The sequence below is a fragment of the Calonectris borealis genome, chromosome 16 (assembly GCF_964195595.1).
Source record: "Calonectris borealis chromosome 16, bCalBor7.hap1.2, whole genome shotgun sequence".
Classification (NCBI taxonomy): domain Eukaryota; kingdom Metazoa; phylum Chordata; class Aves; order Procellariiformes; family Procellariidae; genus Calonectris; species Calonectris borealis.
This window is the reverse complement of record NC_134327.1, coordinates 14,916,123-14,932,372: the sequence shown is the minus strand read 5'-3', so window position 1 is coordinate 14,932,372 and position 16,250 is coordinate 14,916,123. Positions and strand designations below refer to the sequence as shown.

The 16,250-nt window shown below is 53.9% G+C and overlaps 1 protein-coding gene across 2 annotated transcripts; it reads right to left on the bottom strand.

Moving 5' to 3' along the window:
- Positions 1 to 6,021: 6,021 nt before the first annotated feature.
- Positions 6,022 to 15,212, bottom strand: DRG2 (developmentally regulated GTP binding protein 2). Of its 2 annotated transcripts, XM_075165446.1 has the most exons (13): positions 15,027 to 15,212; positions 13,686 to 13,846; positions 13,161 to 13,250; positions 11,917 to 11,977; positions 10,901 to 10,991; positions 10,746 to 10,818; positions 10,503 to 10,593; positions 10,226 to 10,323; positions 9,524 to 9,600; positions 8,984 to 9,072; positions 7,977 to 8,035; positions 7,509 to 7,562; positions 6,022 to 7,421 (listed from the first exon to the last, which is right to left on the bottom strand). In XM_075165446.1, exons 1-13 carry the CDS (start codon positions 15,088 to 15,090, stop codon positions 7,335 to 7,337), a joined length of 1,095 nt encoding a protein of 364 aa, XP_075021547.1. In that variant the 5' UTR covers positions 15,091 to 15,212; the 3' UTR covers positions 6,022 to 7,334. The 2 variants fall into 2 exon arrangements, with proteins under 2 accessions (XP_075021547.1, XP_075021548.1); XM_075165447.1 differs by lacking the exon at positions 7,977 to 8,035 and having other exon boundaries at positions 15,027 to 15,178.
- Between the last annotated feature and the right edge of the window lie 1,038 nt (positions 15,213 to 16,250).

Genomic DNA, 16,250 nt, shown 5'->3' with positions numbered 1-16,250 from the left:
GGCACCAGGAGCACGGCCAAGGGGAGCACCGCAGAGGAGGAATCCAACACCAGACCGAATCCCACAGCCCCGCTGGGAAGCGGACAGGATCCAGGAGCCCCCGGGGGTACCCCCCATGCCACGCCACACACATTGCGTGTGCGTGCAGGGTGCCACGCGTGCCCACACGAGGGGGTGTGCGTGTGCCCCGTGGCAGTGCCAGCGCGTGTTTGCACACACACGTGCCCAGGCGCAGGGTGACCTCATCAAACGTTAATGCCAGGGCTGGATTCCTGCGGCTGCAGGTTCATGAAAGTTTAAGCAGCGGCAGTGGGAACTTGCTGCCCCGCGCAGATCACCTGCAGGCAGCGGCAGGACCGGTGCGGGCAGGGGTTGCCAATGGGCATGGGCAGCACCCGCTCCACCCCCTCGCAGGGGGTATTTGGGGAGACCCAGGGAGGAGCAGCAGCAGCAGCATCCAGCTGTGCAGCAGCTGGGGGAAGCCAAGAGCCAGCAGCAGTCGCTGGACCAAACCCATTGGCCTCCCCCAGGACCAGGAGAGCCCCATGGCTGGCACCCCACGTCGCTGTCTTCTCCCTGCCCCAGTCCCTCCCTGCCACGTTTGCAGGGGAGGAAGAATCAGCCATGATCTGATGGTTTTGGCCTCCTCCCTGCATTAATTTCTGGGCCGGAGACACCCCAGTGGGGTCTGCGCAGAGGGAGGTCACCCCGGAGCTGCAGGGAGAGCAGAGGGATGGAGCAGGAGGGGAGGCACCCAGCAGGTATCAGGAGAGGGTCTGTGGCGTGACACAAACACGGGATCAGTGGGAAAGAGCATCAGCAGGGCTGGAGGCACACGGGGAGCTTCGCCTCGCAGGAGCCCCGCCACGGCACTGGCGTGGTCCGTGCACAGGTCTGCCATCGCCACCGTGCCGTACGGGGCTGGTGCAGCCCGCCCTGCCCGTGGCACAGGCGCCCACACCACCGCACCGTCCCTCCTCCTGCCGCGGGTGCATGGAGCGATGCCTGGGCACCATGACTGGGAACCACCTCGGACACGGACATGGCCCCTCGGCAGCGAGCAAGGGGGTACCCAGCTGGCGAGGAGCTGCTGCAGGGCCCCACCTCCGTCACACCAGCCGTGCAATTCCCACCTCCATCCCACTATCCCCGCCACCCTCAGCTGAGCCGGGCAGGGCAGAGGAGGGACCACCGGTGCTCTCCATGCCCTGCGGCACTGGCACGGCTCCCCACGCCATTGCCATGGCTGTGCCCGCGGTGCCTGCCCGTGATAAGGGCTCTGCAAGAGGAGACATGGAGGAAGGGAGAGCAAGAGAGTGGGCAGCCTGGCTTCAGCCCAGCGGGCTTCATCCCACGCAGGGGCTGCCTTCCACAGTCCCAGTCACCATACTGGGCCCCCCCCACCTCCCAGGGTTCTTCATCCACGAGCACAGTGTTCACCTGTGCTTGGGACGGCAGAGCTGGGGAAGGGGCATTTGTGCCCAGGCGCAGCGGGATGGTGGCAGACGCTGGGGGTCGGAGAGGAAACCCAACGGCCATGAACACCAAACCATAGGGCACCCACATTTGGTGCTGTTTCCAGGGTGTTTGGGCACAGCCACGGCCAGCAGCAGGACAGGGGACCCTGGGTGCAAAACCTGGCAGTGAGGGGTTCCCCGGGATGGCGACGGGGACCGGGGCTCAGGGAGAAGATGCTCAGAGCATCCTCTGACCCCGTCACCCCTGAACGGCTCCAGCCACGTGGCTGAGCCAGGGAAAGCCACCAGGGGACACGGCCAGGGCAGCCCCTGTCCCAGCACCGCAGCCCAGGGCCATGCCACAGCTGGGTGCAGGAAGAGGAGGGAGGCTTTGGCCACCAGGCTTCTACCTCACCCGCCCCAGCCTGGCACGACGCGCGGCTGCCCGGGACCGTCACCTTTGGAGCAGGGGCAGCAGCTCCGCTGTCTCCAGGCAGGTCTGCGGTCACCAGCCGGCCCCGGGTCCACTTACAGCCTGTTTCCAGTTACAGCCGGAGCGGGGTCCTGTGCCACCGCACCGTGCCACGCCGGCCCCACCGCTGCCATGCCTCGCGAGAGCTCTGCGCCCCGGCCCCAGCGAGCCAGCCCAGCTGGCCAGGCACCTCCCGGCTGCGGCATCTCTCATCACATCCCCATCATCAGTTCCTTATCGTTGTGCATCCAGTTTTAAACACCCGGGTGCAGGTGGGGCAGCCCTGCCACAGCTCTCGCTGCTCCAGCCACAAGCTCCAGGGATGCCGGGAGCACCGGGACAGGCGGGACCCTTCCAGCAATGGACAATGTGACGGCAGCACGGTCCTCCAAGCCCCCGAGGCACCGGGGGGGGGTCTCTCCTTGCCATCCCGAGCACCCATCACATCTCTGAACTGGCTGCTGACTTCCACCCCCTCCAGATCCCCCCACACACTGAGGACGGGCACCCAGCATCTCCCAGGGAACGCTCACGGTGTCCCTGCCTGCCGGCTGCTGCCTGACACCGAGAGCTGCCCGTGAGGGAGGCGTTATCGGGAGGAGAGAGGCTGGAGCAGACGCTGGAAGCAGAGATCAGCTGGGCACGAGGTGTCCTAGGCTTAGCGCTGGCGTGCACCCTGGCCTCGGAGCCAGGTCACAGCCCTGTGCCATCGCCTTGGCCCCGGAGCCGAGCCCAGGAGCCTCGCAGAGCTCGGCTGCGGGGCCAGGCAGCTTTCCCGGGGTAAAACAGCCCCAAGGTAAAAGGAATTTGGGGAAGGGGCAGTAGGAGACATGGGGCAGAGGCTCCTGGGGAAGGAGGGGGTGTTTAGGGGAAGAAGCTCTGCTCTGGAGGGCAGCAGGAAGGCTGGGGCTGTAGGGAAGGTGGGGGTCGGACGGTGAGATACGGGGGTGAAGGCAGCAAGCAAACAGGCAGGGACAACCAGAGACAAGAGGACACCGCACGCCCCGACCCGGAGGAGCCGAGCCCTACGCCGCAGTGTTTGCATAAGGACCAACATCGCACACAAAGCTCCTTCCCATTGTGGCCTCCACGAGCCCAGGGGACGTGCCACCAGCTGGGGGACTCACAGCCACTCACCTGGGGTAGCCTAGCTCGCCCGCATGGCACCGGCCCGGCTTGGTGTTGCCCGAAGACCCCTGGCTCTGCCGGTGTCGTGCTCCTGGCCTTGCTCTTCACTGGGGACCGTCACTCCCCCAGCAGCCGCAGGACCATATTTGCTGCACGGCAGCTGCAGGCTGCTGCTATCCAATGCATATTTGATGACTGCTATTATTCTCATCTCCACTCATGAGCGGAGGGACGGGAGCTAATCTTCCTTCTGCAGAGCTGGGGAATGTCAGGGAGGGAGCGGCTGGAGGGGCGAGGGGCAGCCAGCTCTGGTCCCCGTCCCTTCCTTCCCCAGTGACGCAGCTGGACTGTCCCACAGCCCCTTCCCTCCCAGGACGTAGATCTGCGCCTCTCAGTGTCACGATCCCCAGATGTGAACAGCTGGTGAATGGCCCTGACCCGCTCCTGCCCCCAAGCCAAGGCAAATTTAGAAGAAATCCCAGGGACGTAGGGATGGACACCCCCCCACGCTCCTCTCCAAAGTAGGGCTGGGACCAACCGGCCCTCCAGCTGTCCCCAAGCCAGGCACAGAGAAGGAATCTGGACCATGGCATCATCCTGAAAATACACTGGGTCACCCCCTCCTGCTCGGGGTGAGCAAGGCATTTCCACCTGCCCCCACAAAGCATCCGAGACCAGCAGGCCGAAGAGCCTCAGAAAAGCTTCGTCCTCCCCCCTCCGGCACTGGGTTCCTGCATCGCCCCAAAGCGGGAACCGTTTTCCTGCGGGGATGGAGCCCGCGGCTCTCCCAAACGCAGGGGCAGCGAGAGCATCCTGCTGCAGGCGCTGCACCGGGAAAACCTCCGCTTCCTTCTCCTCCATGCAAACACGTCCCTGCCGTAATGCGGTGGGTATTTATTATGCTGATTCCTCAGAAAGCGAGGGCTTAACTGCAAATTACAATCAATAGCCCCAATCCCCAAGGGGCAGGTTCATCATTTAGCAGGCGCAACCAGAGGAATTCAAAACTATTTGCCAGCCATAAATCCTCCTCTCCGCTGCCTCCCGAGCCAGCCCCACACAATGCGCGATGCCTGGTTGGGGTGACCCTTGTCAGCATTTGAAACAATTAAGCTGTCACTGCAGATCGTGACTCTTATATACAGCCCTGAGCAGCGCTTTAAGATGTCAGCGTGATGGGGTGAGGGAAGCTGGCTGAGGCGAGCCCGCCGCAGTAACTGTCTCTCATTGAATTAAATGAATGTATTTGGAGTCAGAGTCTCTTTTTATTACCTTGCAAACGATTCCTGACTAAATTAAATTATAAAAGGAGTGTTCAGCCAATCAAACCTGCTTGATTGCCTGGAACAGGCATTTTAAACAGAGCACGCCTCGGGCCGCTGCTGTTTCCAGGACTAGATGGAGGGTGGCTGATGGACTGTGTCGAAGCTGATCCACCCCGCTCCACACCTGGAGCGTCGCTCGGCAGCGGTGCACGGCCACACACCGCGAGCAAGGCAGGCCCAGGGACAGGGCAGGATCAGCGCAGCCCCCTGGGATCGGGGTACGGTGCTAATGAAAGCGGAGAGGAAGGGCAGGGGGCTGCAGCGCAGAAGAGCAGACCGTGAGCCGGGCTGCTGAGGGCGGCTTTCTCTGAGCATCGTCCAGCCAAGCCTTCCCTCAGCGAAAATGCAGCGTGCTGCTCTTCAGGGGGCAAACCCACAGCTCCTGCCTGCCACTCGCCCCCATCCTCCCGGACAGGAGAAATCCTTTCTCCAAAAACACTCAGCAAGGAGGCTCTGAGCACACCTCCCTTCGCTAACCCCCCCTCAGAGCTAACGAGGGGTCTGACCAATTCCATAAACCTCAGGAAGCTCCGGTACAATCCTAATGCTGCAGTAGATTTCTGCCCTGCCTTTAGGACCTTGCTTTCTCAGGATTCGGAGATATCTTCAGGCAAACCTGCTCCTGCACTGAACTGCAATGTTTGCAGCTTTTAATGTTAGTGCAGAACAATTAGGGAAGCCGTCTGGAAGAATGAACACTGCAATTAAACGCATGCATTTTCAAATACAGCTATAAACTTGCTTGCAAAAAAGCTACTCTCACTAAAAAAAAAAAGAAGTTAGCATCTTCTGGCTTAACTATTTTTACTTCATCCCCATTCCAAATTTAATCATGTATTAGTTCATTTTGAACAGGATAAAATGCCCAACTTTCTAAATGAAGAGTAAGGCTAATTAGACAGAGGGTTTTTTAACGATGACACACTAGACTAGTCAATTTGAAACCGAAACACACTGAGAGGGAGGCACTAACTAACCAAGGACATGTTTTAGCAGGTAATACTGTGCATTTTGGCCTCACGCAAGCATCAACCATTTCCCCAACTCCACACACTACCTGGTCTAAGGACGAAGCCCAGTCAGCAGTTCTGGCCGCCCGGTCGCGTGCTGGGGCTTGGCAGGCTCCTGGGTTTAGAGTGAAAAGTCAGAAACTCAGGGACAAAATGAAACCAAAAGAACCCTTTGTGCGGCAGCTCTGCCTGTTCAACCTTCACAGGAAATTTAAAGGGCAAGTTAATGTGCTGGAACGGCATCCCACCCAATTCACACAGAGAAGTGCCCGCTTTCTACAGCCAGCTCAGGCATAATGCGGCTAATTTGGAGCTCGTTCTCCGCTAGCTGCCACCGCGGTCGGGATTTGCTCTGCACTCCAGCTGTGAACAAAGCCAGGAATAGGGAAGGGAACTTGCAGAGTTCAAAGTCACCTTCTTAGCTTGGGTATTGTGTATAATATCTATTTATCTCCCAACACACCTCATCAGGTCCCCTCCAGCCTCAGAGCCCTCTTGCAGCCACTTCACAATCTATTCCCCCCTACAACCTCCCGCAACAGCATCCGGGATTCTTCAGGTGGCCATAGGTAAAAAAAGAGTTAGAAAACACACCAAACCGTCTACCCACTGCAGGCAGACACCTACAGTTCACATGAAATAGCAACTTTTATTTTCTCAAATAAAATAATCCTTCCATTTCTGCTCGATCAGTTTGTGAGGGGTGGGGAGGAACACAAAGGAGAGGGAAGGAGCCCTGCTCAGACAAGTTTGCAATCAGACCTGTCCTCACAGTTAAGAATCCACATCAGACCGAACCCTTTTTCAATGAAAGAAAATAAAAGCTATTGGCAACTCTTGATCCCAGAAGGAAAGAGCTGTTCTCTGTCAGGCACTCTGAATTGTTTAGCATCAGTATTCAATGAAAAAGCATGATTAGAAAAATTCCAGATGTCTGATGAAAAATATCCAGACAAGCAACAATGTTTAACAGGGCTGGGGTAAAACCCATGGCATGGGATGGTACTTGGAGCTCGAAGAGCTGTTACTGGAATTTAGGGGCATGATTGAGAAAGAAGATCCCCAGCAATACTCTTGGGGACTAACGGGCAGGACAAGAGCAAAGGAGGGAACTCCCAGGATAGCTCCCCGACGAGCGATATGCCAGAAGTGGGCCCTCACCGCAGTCTGTGGCTCTTTGATCGTACCCTGCTGCAGTTTGGCCAGGTTAATCACCCATTAACAAAGTCTCATTTCTCATCTCTCTCAGTACCAGGATGTCCTACAAACCCTACTGCAGAGCTAAGGAGAGGCACAGAGTGCAACGTTTCAATGTTAATTGAAGTGGGACCACCACAAATTCACCGGGGGTTGTCTCAGACGCAGAGACTGAAGTCTCCGATGGTGAAAGCTGCAGAGACAACGTGTCCCACGAGCAGGGGAGGGAGAACTTTGTTTCTGTTTCAGATCAATGCTTAAATTAAGTGAACAGATCAGCAGCAAAGCATCAGCAATGTTCTCTCAGCCCTGGCTTCCCTGTCCCAAAGCACAGGGCCAGTCTTGTTCACACAAACCCGTAAACTTCCCACTGGTTAAGCAAGCCACTGGTAGGCTAACACAGGGATCCATGTGCAAACCCTACTGGGGCAGGACATTGCTGGCTATGGGAACTGTGTCCTAGAAGAACTGGCTCCTTTTTTAAGAAACATTACTTCGCCTGAAATGCTGCAAGATGGAAACTCATCTTCCCCATCCCCACCTGCAAGTACAGTAGCCTCATTTTCTGCCTTTCTCCAAGAGAAGGAGCTTCACAGAAGCTTTCTTGCTTTCTTGGCTGTAGAACACGTCTCCCTTTTTCTTTTTTCTTTTTTTTTTATTTCTTTTTTTTTTGTTTTGTTTTGCTTTTATGTGGTCAGTTCCAATTCTAGTGATTAAAGACAAGGCCAGGCACCAGCAAAGAGGGTTACTTCTTTACGATCTGAATGACATCTTCATGCTCCATCATATGGGTTAAGCCCACTCTTTGAGGGCTGTATTTTGTGCTTGTCCCCTTTAAAGCAAAAGGGGGAGAAGGGTTAGGAGAAGACCAGTCAGAGACACTTGAGGACAGGGATTTCATTTGCTGTTAAACACTTACCCACACCAAGGCATATTTGAACTGGCTGGCTAATGATCTGTGAATTCGATGGCACTGCAAGACAGACAGACAGCACGTGAGGCAGCTCAATGACACTACTTTGCAAACAACTTGCTCAATATCGAGCAACTAGAAGCAACTCAGGTCTATGTCAGAAATTACAATAGTGACTTTAGGAGCCAGTTAACAGCACTTGAAAGAATACAGAACAGACACACAGTCCACATAAAGCCCCATCCCACAGCTTCCATGTGCTTTTTCACTGGACTGCATTAAGTAATTTTTTTTTAACCGTTCATAGCAGCTAGGAAAGAAACCTGAGGCAGATGGAATCAGTAAAGGTAACAAAAGGAGAAGCCCAACTAAACACTGACATATCCCAAGCTTTATGAAGCACAAATCATAGCAGGCTCCAACAGGAACCTGCCTTCTACAGACAAGGAAACATAAAAGATGCAGAGAAATTACCACATGCTCCACAGAGGCCCCTTTCCGTAGAATAATGGCATCTGTAAAGTCTGGTCTCTCTGTGGAGAAGCAGGAGAGGGGGGGAAAAAAGCATTGGATTCCATTAAGTGTGTTCTAACATGCTGACACCATCTCACGTTCCCTTGTGCTCACTACTCCCAAATTCCTCCCCCCTTACACTTGCCAGCTCCCAGACAGAACAGGTATCCGGGTACGTGAAAGCATCAAATCAGTTCTGCAGACACTCCAGTACCCACAAGTACAGTTACCCACGTCACACAGCCAACAGCTTCCTCACAATTCACCTCCTCCAACTCCATGCCAAACACTTGACTTAAGACAAACAAAACCACCCAAGTCAAAACACACCTGCTCAAGTAAAACCAAACCACTCTGCAGTTTTCTGTAAAATCCCCAAGATTTCATAGCTTAACAAGCTCATAGAAAGTTCCTTAATCTCCTCACACCCACCCAAGTTCAGAGTCACAGCTGTTCACAACCAAACAGGAACAAATTACAGACGTGCCTTCATCACTGGGAGAAGCTGCAAGCCAATTGTAAAGCAAAAGGAGGATCAAAGGCACTCATGAGCCTCAGGAGCCTGGCATGGGAATCACCAAACCTCTCACAGCAGGAACAGGAGACCTCTTCCGGGTAGCGATGGGCTGAACAGCTCATCACAGAGTGTGCGTAATAAGGAAGAAAGCGGCAAACTTGCTAACTTTATTTCCTTATATCATCACGCAAAGTCTTATGAAAATTTAGCTCTTCCAGTGCAGAGGGAATAGGAGGGTTGTGGTGGGACATATGCGTGGCTGGGTCAGATGGAACAGAAAGCATTTCCCAAGAGCTGAAAGCTGGTTAGGGAAAGCTTAATTCCAGCATTTCCAAGACACAAGAGATCACCGACAGCCAGGCGTCCCAGCCCCGCTGGCAGCCTGTCTGCCTTTGACGAGCAGCAGCCCTTTGTGCCTTTCAAAACTTCTTTCCAGCTAATGGCCACTTACGTCCTCGTTTCTTGGTGTAGATGCAGGTAAGTGCCAGGTATTCCCAGAGCTTCTCCAGCAAGTAGTCCAGGTTCAGTTTCATGCCACAGCTGCAAAACACCAGGAACATCTCTGTGTTTACTGCTGTTGTGATTTAGAGATCCAGAAGAACAAGGTGAAACTTCTTATTAAAGTGCCAGGGAACAAGGGGAAAGTCTTTAATGAGGCCACTAAAGAAAAAACACAAGGTGAAATAAGTAGGGCTTTCAGAAGGGCAAGCAGCTTTGAAGCAGCAAAGCCCCAGTCAGATATATCAGCACTTCTAAGGAAACAAGCCAGACTGGCTCACTCTGGCCTGCAGACAGTGTGGAGAAGCTGAGCAGCCTGCCTCTCCAGGGGAAGGAAGCCTGGAAAAAGCTGCACAGTGGCTCTGCTTCTCACCCCAGCAGCTGCAGGCAGCCCTGGGAGAAGCCCCTTCTTGGGAGAAGCTGGAGAAAGGGACATGAAATGAAGGACCACATCATCTGGGCCAGCACATCAGGCAGCATGACAAGCTCCTACCTGATTACAACACTGTGGGGTCTCCGAGCAAGACGATCCACTTCCTCCATAGATATCTGGTCAATCTTGTTATAAACCTACGTCAAAGGAAGAACAACACATCCTTTAGGAAGTCAATTCAGCAACACTGCAGGAAGTAGGACATGTACATGTAGGTATAACAGGGTAGTTCGAGCCTCTGAAACAGAAACACAGATCCTGTCAGCCAGAGGGCAGGCCAAGGCTCTCAGTAAAATAAACTGTGGAAATTCAGAAGCCTAAATCTAAGTTTGGGCCTTTTGAAGTTCTCTTTGGGATGACTTGCAACACGTTCTCCAGGATCTTGGATTTCACTATCGACCCAGTTGCTATCAAACAGCGCCATTAAGTAACCTCTGGCACAAGGGACCAGCAGTGAAAACTCAAGCGCAGATCTTGCAGCACAGGAACCGAAGGCTTCGCACCGTGGGAGCAAACCCCACACCACCAGGACACGCAGCTCGAGCTGCTCCACGGCAGCCAGCCACAAGAGGGCAGAGGGAACACACACAGAGTACAGCCGCACACGTAAAGCTTATAAAAAGCTCCCCGTTGAGCTGCGCTTTCCACCTCTTAAACCCCAAATCGTTACTGGTTTAGGAACCAGGAAGACCCACTGTTTCTCTCAGCAAAGAACGGAGGTGCTCGGTGCTGCAGAAGGCAGGCTGTTTCTGAGATACTCACGTAGAGGCACGGCATGTAGACCCTGTTGCCTACAATCACGTCAATGAACTCATCAGGGGAACAATCCTCTCTGAAGAGGACCTCAGCATTAAAGATTTCTGAGGTGAACCTTGTCAAGGCCCAAATCCCAACACGTCTAAACACTGCTGTGAGCCAATGGGCTGAGCTTGCTTGTGAAAGCAAACACCAAAGGCACAGCAAGGTTGTCCCGCAGAAGGTACCACTCGACTCATGAGCTGCCGATGGCTCAGAGGTCTCCCGTTTTAGGAAAGGATACTATATTCATGAAGGATGAGCTGCACCAACTTCTCAGAGCACTGAGTCAACGTGACAGTTGAGTTGAAGGAGATACCTCCACCCTTCTTCGGCTGCAGGGAGGCAAATAAGCAACTTCAAAACTGTCTGCAAAATCCACAACCCCCCCTCAGTTTGTCCAACGTGAGGGGCGGCACATAGCGACCTCGGCTTTGAGTAGGCAGCCAGACACAAGTTGTGCTCGCTGCAGCCCAGGAAACCTCACCTTGAAGTAGATATTTGGTTTGCTTTTGTTCAGCCGGATTCCTACGGATTCCAGTTCTTTCTCCAGCAAGGCCCTGCAGGGACACTGCACGTTAGTACCTGTGAGACTGAGCGCAGTCGGGTGACACCTGTGTCTTTCCTTCTCCCCAGAAGTACCTCTGTACTTCACCCTTCGTGGCATCCAGCATCATAATAACGACGTCTGCTGTCCTGGCCACGGCTATCACCTGCCGACCTCTGCCCTTCCCTGAGAAGAGAGGAGATGGCCATACATCAGCGAGAGAAACCAGCTACGAGCTCTGCGACAGACAGGGACTCCTGCCCTGCACAGCTGCTTGGAAGCAAGGAAAAAGATCCTGCTGCTGGGAGGCCCTGAGCGAGCGTATCTGGTCCCTTCATACTGTCTTTTGTCCAGTACAAGCCCTAACAAATACTCTCTGCTGCTGCTCCTCCACCACAGGTTACACAAACTAGCGTGTAAAGCTATCTGAGTATGGCTGCACGGGTGGAAATGACATTCTCTGTCTGCAGGACAGACATCCCCAGACATGGGCGATGGCAGCAGCTCCAGGCAGCAGAGACAGCTTACCCAGAACAGTGATGTGGGCCCAGGGCCCCTGTGCAGAGAGGTTACATACACTTTCTGGTCAAAAAGGAGAGAGACCTTATTAATCCAACAAAAAATACCATTAGGAGATTTTCCAAGGTTTCCTAAGGCATTTTCTGACACGACCAGTCAATCTGGACAATGACAAAGCAGAGGGACAAAGCCAACACCCAGAAGCAGGAGTCCTGGGAGGACTGGTAGTAACTCAGGAAATTAGTCAAAAGAGGTTACTGTTTAGCTGTAATTTCCCCCTCCGCCTCTCTAGCATCTTTCTTTAGATTTCCTCTGTACCAGAAAACAGATGAGCAAGATAACACTCACGCAAGAAGGTGAGAAGTGACTGGCTTGCTTTGGCTCCCACCTCCAGAAAAGCATCTTTCTGCTACATATAGAGCGTTACGTGGGCTCAGGGATAAGAATCGTGCCTCACATAAGACCAACGAGACTAAAATTTGGAAAGCCAATGTGGGAACTATTGGCCCAGGAAACTTGCTAATGTCTGAGACAGCCAGGTACGCGATTCAGGGCAAATCCCTACTTTACAAGAACACAGAGATCAGCCAACCTTGTGCTGCTCCTTCGATGATTCCAGGCAGATCCAGCAGCTGAATATTGGCTCCTTTGTACTGAAAAGAAAACAGAAGGACGGAAAGCTGAAAGCTTTGTGCAGGGCTCCTGAGCTACCTCAACAGCCCCAAGCATGTGCTGGAGTCCAAAGGCTGGAGAGAGTGGGACTGAATGAACCCGATAGAGCTGGACAACTTTGCACAAAGCTGATGGCTGTTTTGTTGAGGGAACCTCCAGAGCGTTTCCTATGAAGCTGCGTTCAACGCCACATACCGCGGTACGTTAGGTCCTGACCTTCTAAAGCATCACATGATTGCAGTTTGACAAAGCACCAGGAAAACAGCACAGTACAAGAGTAGCGTTATTCTGAGTTGGTGAAATGGAAAGGAAAGAAAAAAAAAACACCACGACCTTACTTGCTTGTTAGTGCTTTCTCGTTAAACCAAGCAAGTGCCACCATCTCTTACCGAGATGGATCAGAACTATTCAGATGTGCTGCAGATCTTAGAGTACCAGGAAATAGCAGGAGACTTTCATTCATCAGATCTGCAGGGACGTTAGCTTTCAAGCTATTGTTGCAGTAAAGTCCTCAGTAACGGCTTTAGCGACTGACTGCAGCTCACGGCGGTGTCTGGATGCGTTACAATATTTGTGTTCGTTTTAACACCAATACGGTTACTTTCATTATTTAACTTCACTTTCAATTCTGACCCAAATTTTCTCATTACTCTTGGACACTTTTCAGTTTGATGCCCTTTATCATTTGCTTTACTGATGGATGCTTAGGCCACCACTAATAAAACTCCTCAAGGACAGGAGTAGTATTTTCTTTCCAAATTGATCACAGTACAGATTGCCTCTTTTAAAGCTTCATTAAAAACAAATCTGTCAAGGGTTCCAGCCATCTGGTCAATGGCGCCAATAGCGGTTATAAAAAATTCAGTTGAGAATTGTCGTATTGCTCTGGTCAGTCGAACGGCAGCATATGAAACCCCGCTCAGGCAGTCAATCCTGAGGAGTTATATAGCCTAGGGAAGTGCTAAATCAGCACTGCAGGTTGCAGAAGACCTGATACTGCAAGTGCTCGAGACCTCCTGAAGTTTAAAGCAGAAGTCAGCAGAGACCTTTGGATATCACTGCTTCGTAGTGGTAGCACAAGTGTAACTGGTGTAAACAGACACATTTACATTTCTGGTTTTCTTACCACCACTACTGTGCCGAAGGGAGGAGAATCCTACTTACTTCTATGACTCCCGGGATACACGTCAGGGTTGTGAACTCGTAAGACGCAGCTTCACTGGCAGTTGAGGTCATTAAACTCAAAAACGTGGACTGAAATGCAAGAGATCACCATCACTAGAGATATGCAAATGAAAGCACCGGTAAATGTTCAGCAAAACAAGTAACACCCCAGCGTTCCTCAGCTTTTAGAAGCCGTGTTGTGGCTGTTCCAGGCACAGGGACTGATGCGGCGATGGGACAGCCAGCGCTTTCGCTGAACGAAGGCAGATCCTGTACTCTCACCTATTTTCCCAGCGGTGCTGTGGCTGGGCAGACCAAGTTTCGAGCTGTTACCACAGGGCACCGCACACAAGATGAAGGAGCGTTTCCCCTAGCTCTAACTTTCAGCTCTCAGCGCGCAGTAATTTTCTGTTAAGTCACGGCAAGAAGGTGAAAGAGGAAGAGATGGATATCTGCTTTACAGCCACGGCTAACCACAAACCTGGAAACACACATGCCACGTGGTTAACGTAGACACTCACTGACCTTACCCACAGAAGGAAAACCGATCAGTGCCACCCGGGCATCTCCAGATTTCATCACATCGAAGCCTTCTCCTTTAGCTGCTGAGGATTTGGAGGGTTCCAGCAACTGAGCTCTGTATTTTGCAAGCTTTGCCTTCAGCAGGCCGAGGTGGTACTCAGTGGCTGGAATAACACAAAGGCAACAACTGGTTGACAAAAAGTTGCTGATAATTCACTTCTAGAAATAAGAACATTCCTAAAAAGAAACACTATGGATCTCGGTCAACGTCTTAACCACTGCCACACACATGAGCTACCCCCAGCTGTTCTGTAACCTCCTGAAATACTGGGCATTGAGAGCAAACCTTCTAGGAACCTGCACAGAAAGCCAGACTTGAGGTAAATAAGCAGCCAAAAAACTCCCGAGTAAAAGGAGTAAGCCAGAGGGAGAGCAGGTGCAGGAATGAACGGGTGAAGGGAGCCAGTTAAGGAGGCAGAGATCACAGGGGGAGCAGCCGCTCCTTACATTCGGTCACATTCAGCACTCCAAAAACACAAGATTTTTTTTTTTTCCCCTGCTCCTGTCAAGTTTTAAAAGACATGTTTAACTTGGAGCTCATGGGCATGAAAGTCCTTTATTGACTTACTCTTAGCAAAACACTTGATTTTACAGCTGATACAGAAAAAAAGAAGGTAGTTGTTTCTGTAGAAACTCCCTTTGTAACAGGGAAGGGCAAGAAACCCAGGAGATTACGCGATTTACTATTTTTCCTTTCCATTATTTACCACAGCCTAAAGCGTCCAGGAGTAGCAAGGTACTGGGCACCTGCTCCGGCAGAACCCGAGGGCAGCTCTGCTTCCCAGTCCCCTCTTTCAGTTAAGGCATTTAAACACCGCCCGGGGACCCCGCAGCAGACAGCCCTGGACCCCTGCGCCAGCAGCACTTGGGCTCCTTGGCCCAGCTCTGAGGAGCGCCGGGGTGCTGCCAGGGCTCCGGACCGCACCTCCTCCAGGCGTGCGGCCCGAGGATTCCCACCCGCACGGGCCAGGGCATCAACAGAGGGGAAAGAGGGCGGCTGCCAGGAGGGGCAGCCCCCCAGCACCCTCCACCCCAGCCTCAGGGCTCACCCTGCTCCCTAACCTGCCCCAGACCCCAACACCCCACAGGCTTCACCTCCCGCCTCCCTCACGGCCCAGACCGTCACTTCTTCCCCCGGGCCCCCTCCCAGCCCCCCCATAACCCGGCAGCCCATCTGCCCCCCCAGCCACCTCCTCCCCCGTACCCCCCCAAGGGCTCTGCCCCGTCCGGTATCCCCAGGTAACTCGGCCCCCTACCGCCCCCGTACCCCCCGCCGGCCCGGACCTTTGTTCTTCTGCGTGCGGGCGATCTCCTTCTCGATCTCGGAGATCTTCTCCAGGATGCCCATGGCGGGGCCGGCCCGGCCCGCTCCCCAGGCCCCGCACGCCGCACGCCGGAAGCGCCGCCGGCCCGTCCGTCCGTCCCCCTCAAGCGTCCGGGCCGATCCTCGGCGGGCGGTACTGTGCACCCGGCGCGCCGCTCCGGCCGCCTCCCGCGCCTCGCGTTCCGGGTTCCACCCGCCGCCAACCCCGGGAGCACGGGTGGGCGCCCACGGACTCACCGGGGAGCCGCCTGGCAGCGCGAGCTGCCCGGGAAATGAGGCTAAGGAGGGGGCTAACGGGAGCTGCTTACAGGGAAAGCTGTAAGGAACCAGCGGGTTTCAGAGGGAGCCCCCACACCAGGCCTTGCCCCCTCCTGCTCCTCTAATTAAGGCCGGATCCTGCGTTTAAGGCAATCAGCGGATTATTGGATTCCTGGAGAAACCCTCGAGGGGGGAGACGAAGCACAGCTCTCCCCCGGAACCGAGAAACGCTTTGGTCGACAAACACACACGGACACAGACCCCTTAAACACATTTCATGTTTAATTTGGACGTCGATCGCTCCGCAAAATGCCTCCTCGGCCCCTGCTCCGCCGGCCCACGCGCGCAGCCCTTTCTGGTTAAAAAGAGACATCGCAACCTCTTCCGAGGCCAAATACCCCATTTCTTACCTCCGCGCCCCGCCTCCCCCGGTCAGCGCTCTCTCACCACACCGCGACATAACGTAACGTCTCTCCTCAGCTCACCAAACGAGTCAAAGCAAAAGAAAACCAAAACGAAGGCGCTGGAGGAGGGAAGCTCTGAACACCGACGGCCCCCGCAAACCTCTCGGCTCCAGGACCTGCTCTGCACCCGCCACACGCGTCCCGCGGGGCGGCATCGCCCCGGCGGTTTTGGATTTCAGCTGAAATTGGCTTCAGGACGGTCAGGAGACAGGCAGAGAGCAGGACGCTCCTTCCCCACCCTTCTCGCAACATTATCAAGTCTCAGAGAAAAACTTCCAGAGCAGTTTTGGGGTAGTTACAGACATTAAACAACCCCAGGACCCTTCCTAACCCAGCTTCTGCCAAGGACCACAGTGTTAATTCAACTAAACCACGTCAGAAACCCAAGTGTCACGCTGGCACTGACAGCCCCGGGGAGCACAAGGAGACCGGTGCCACCGCCAATATTGCACACAGGCAGCT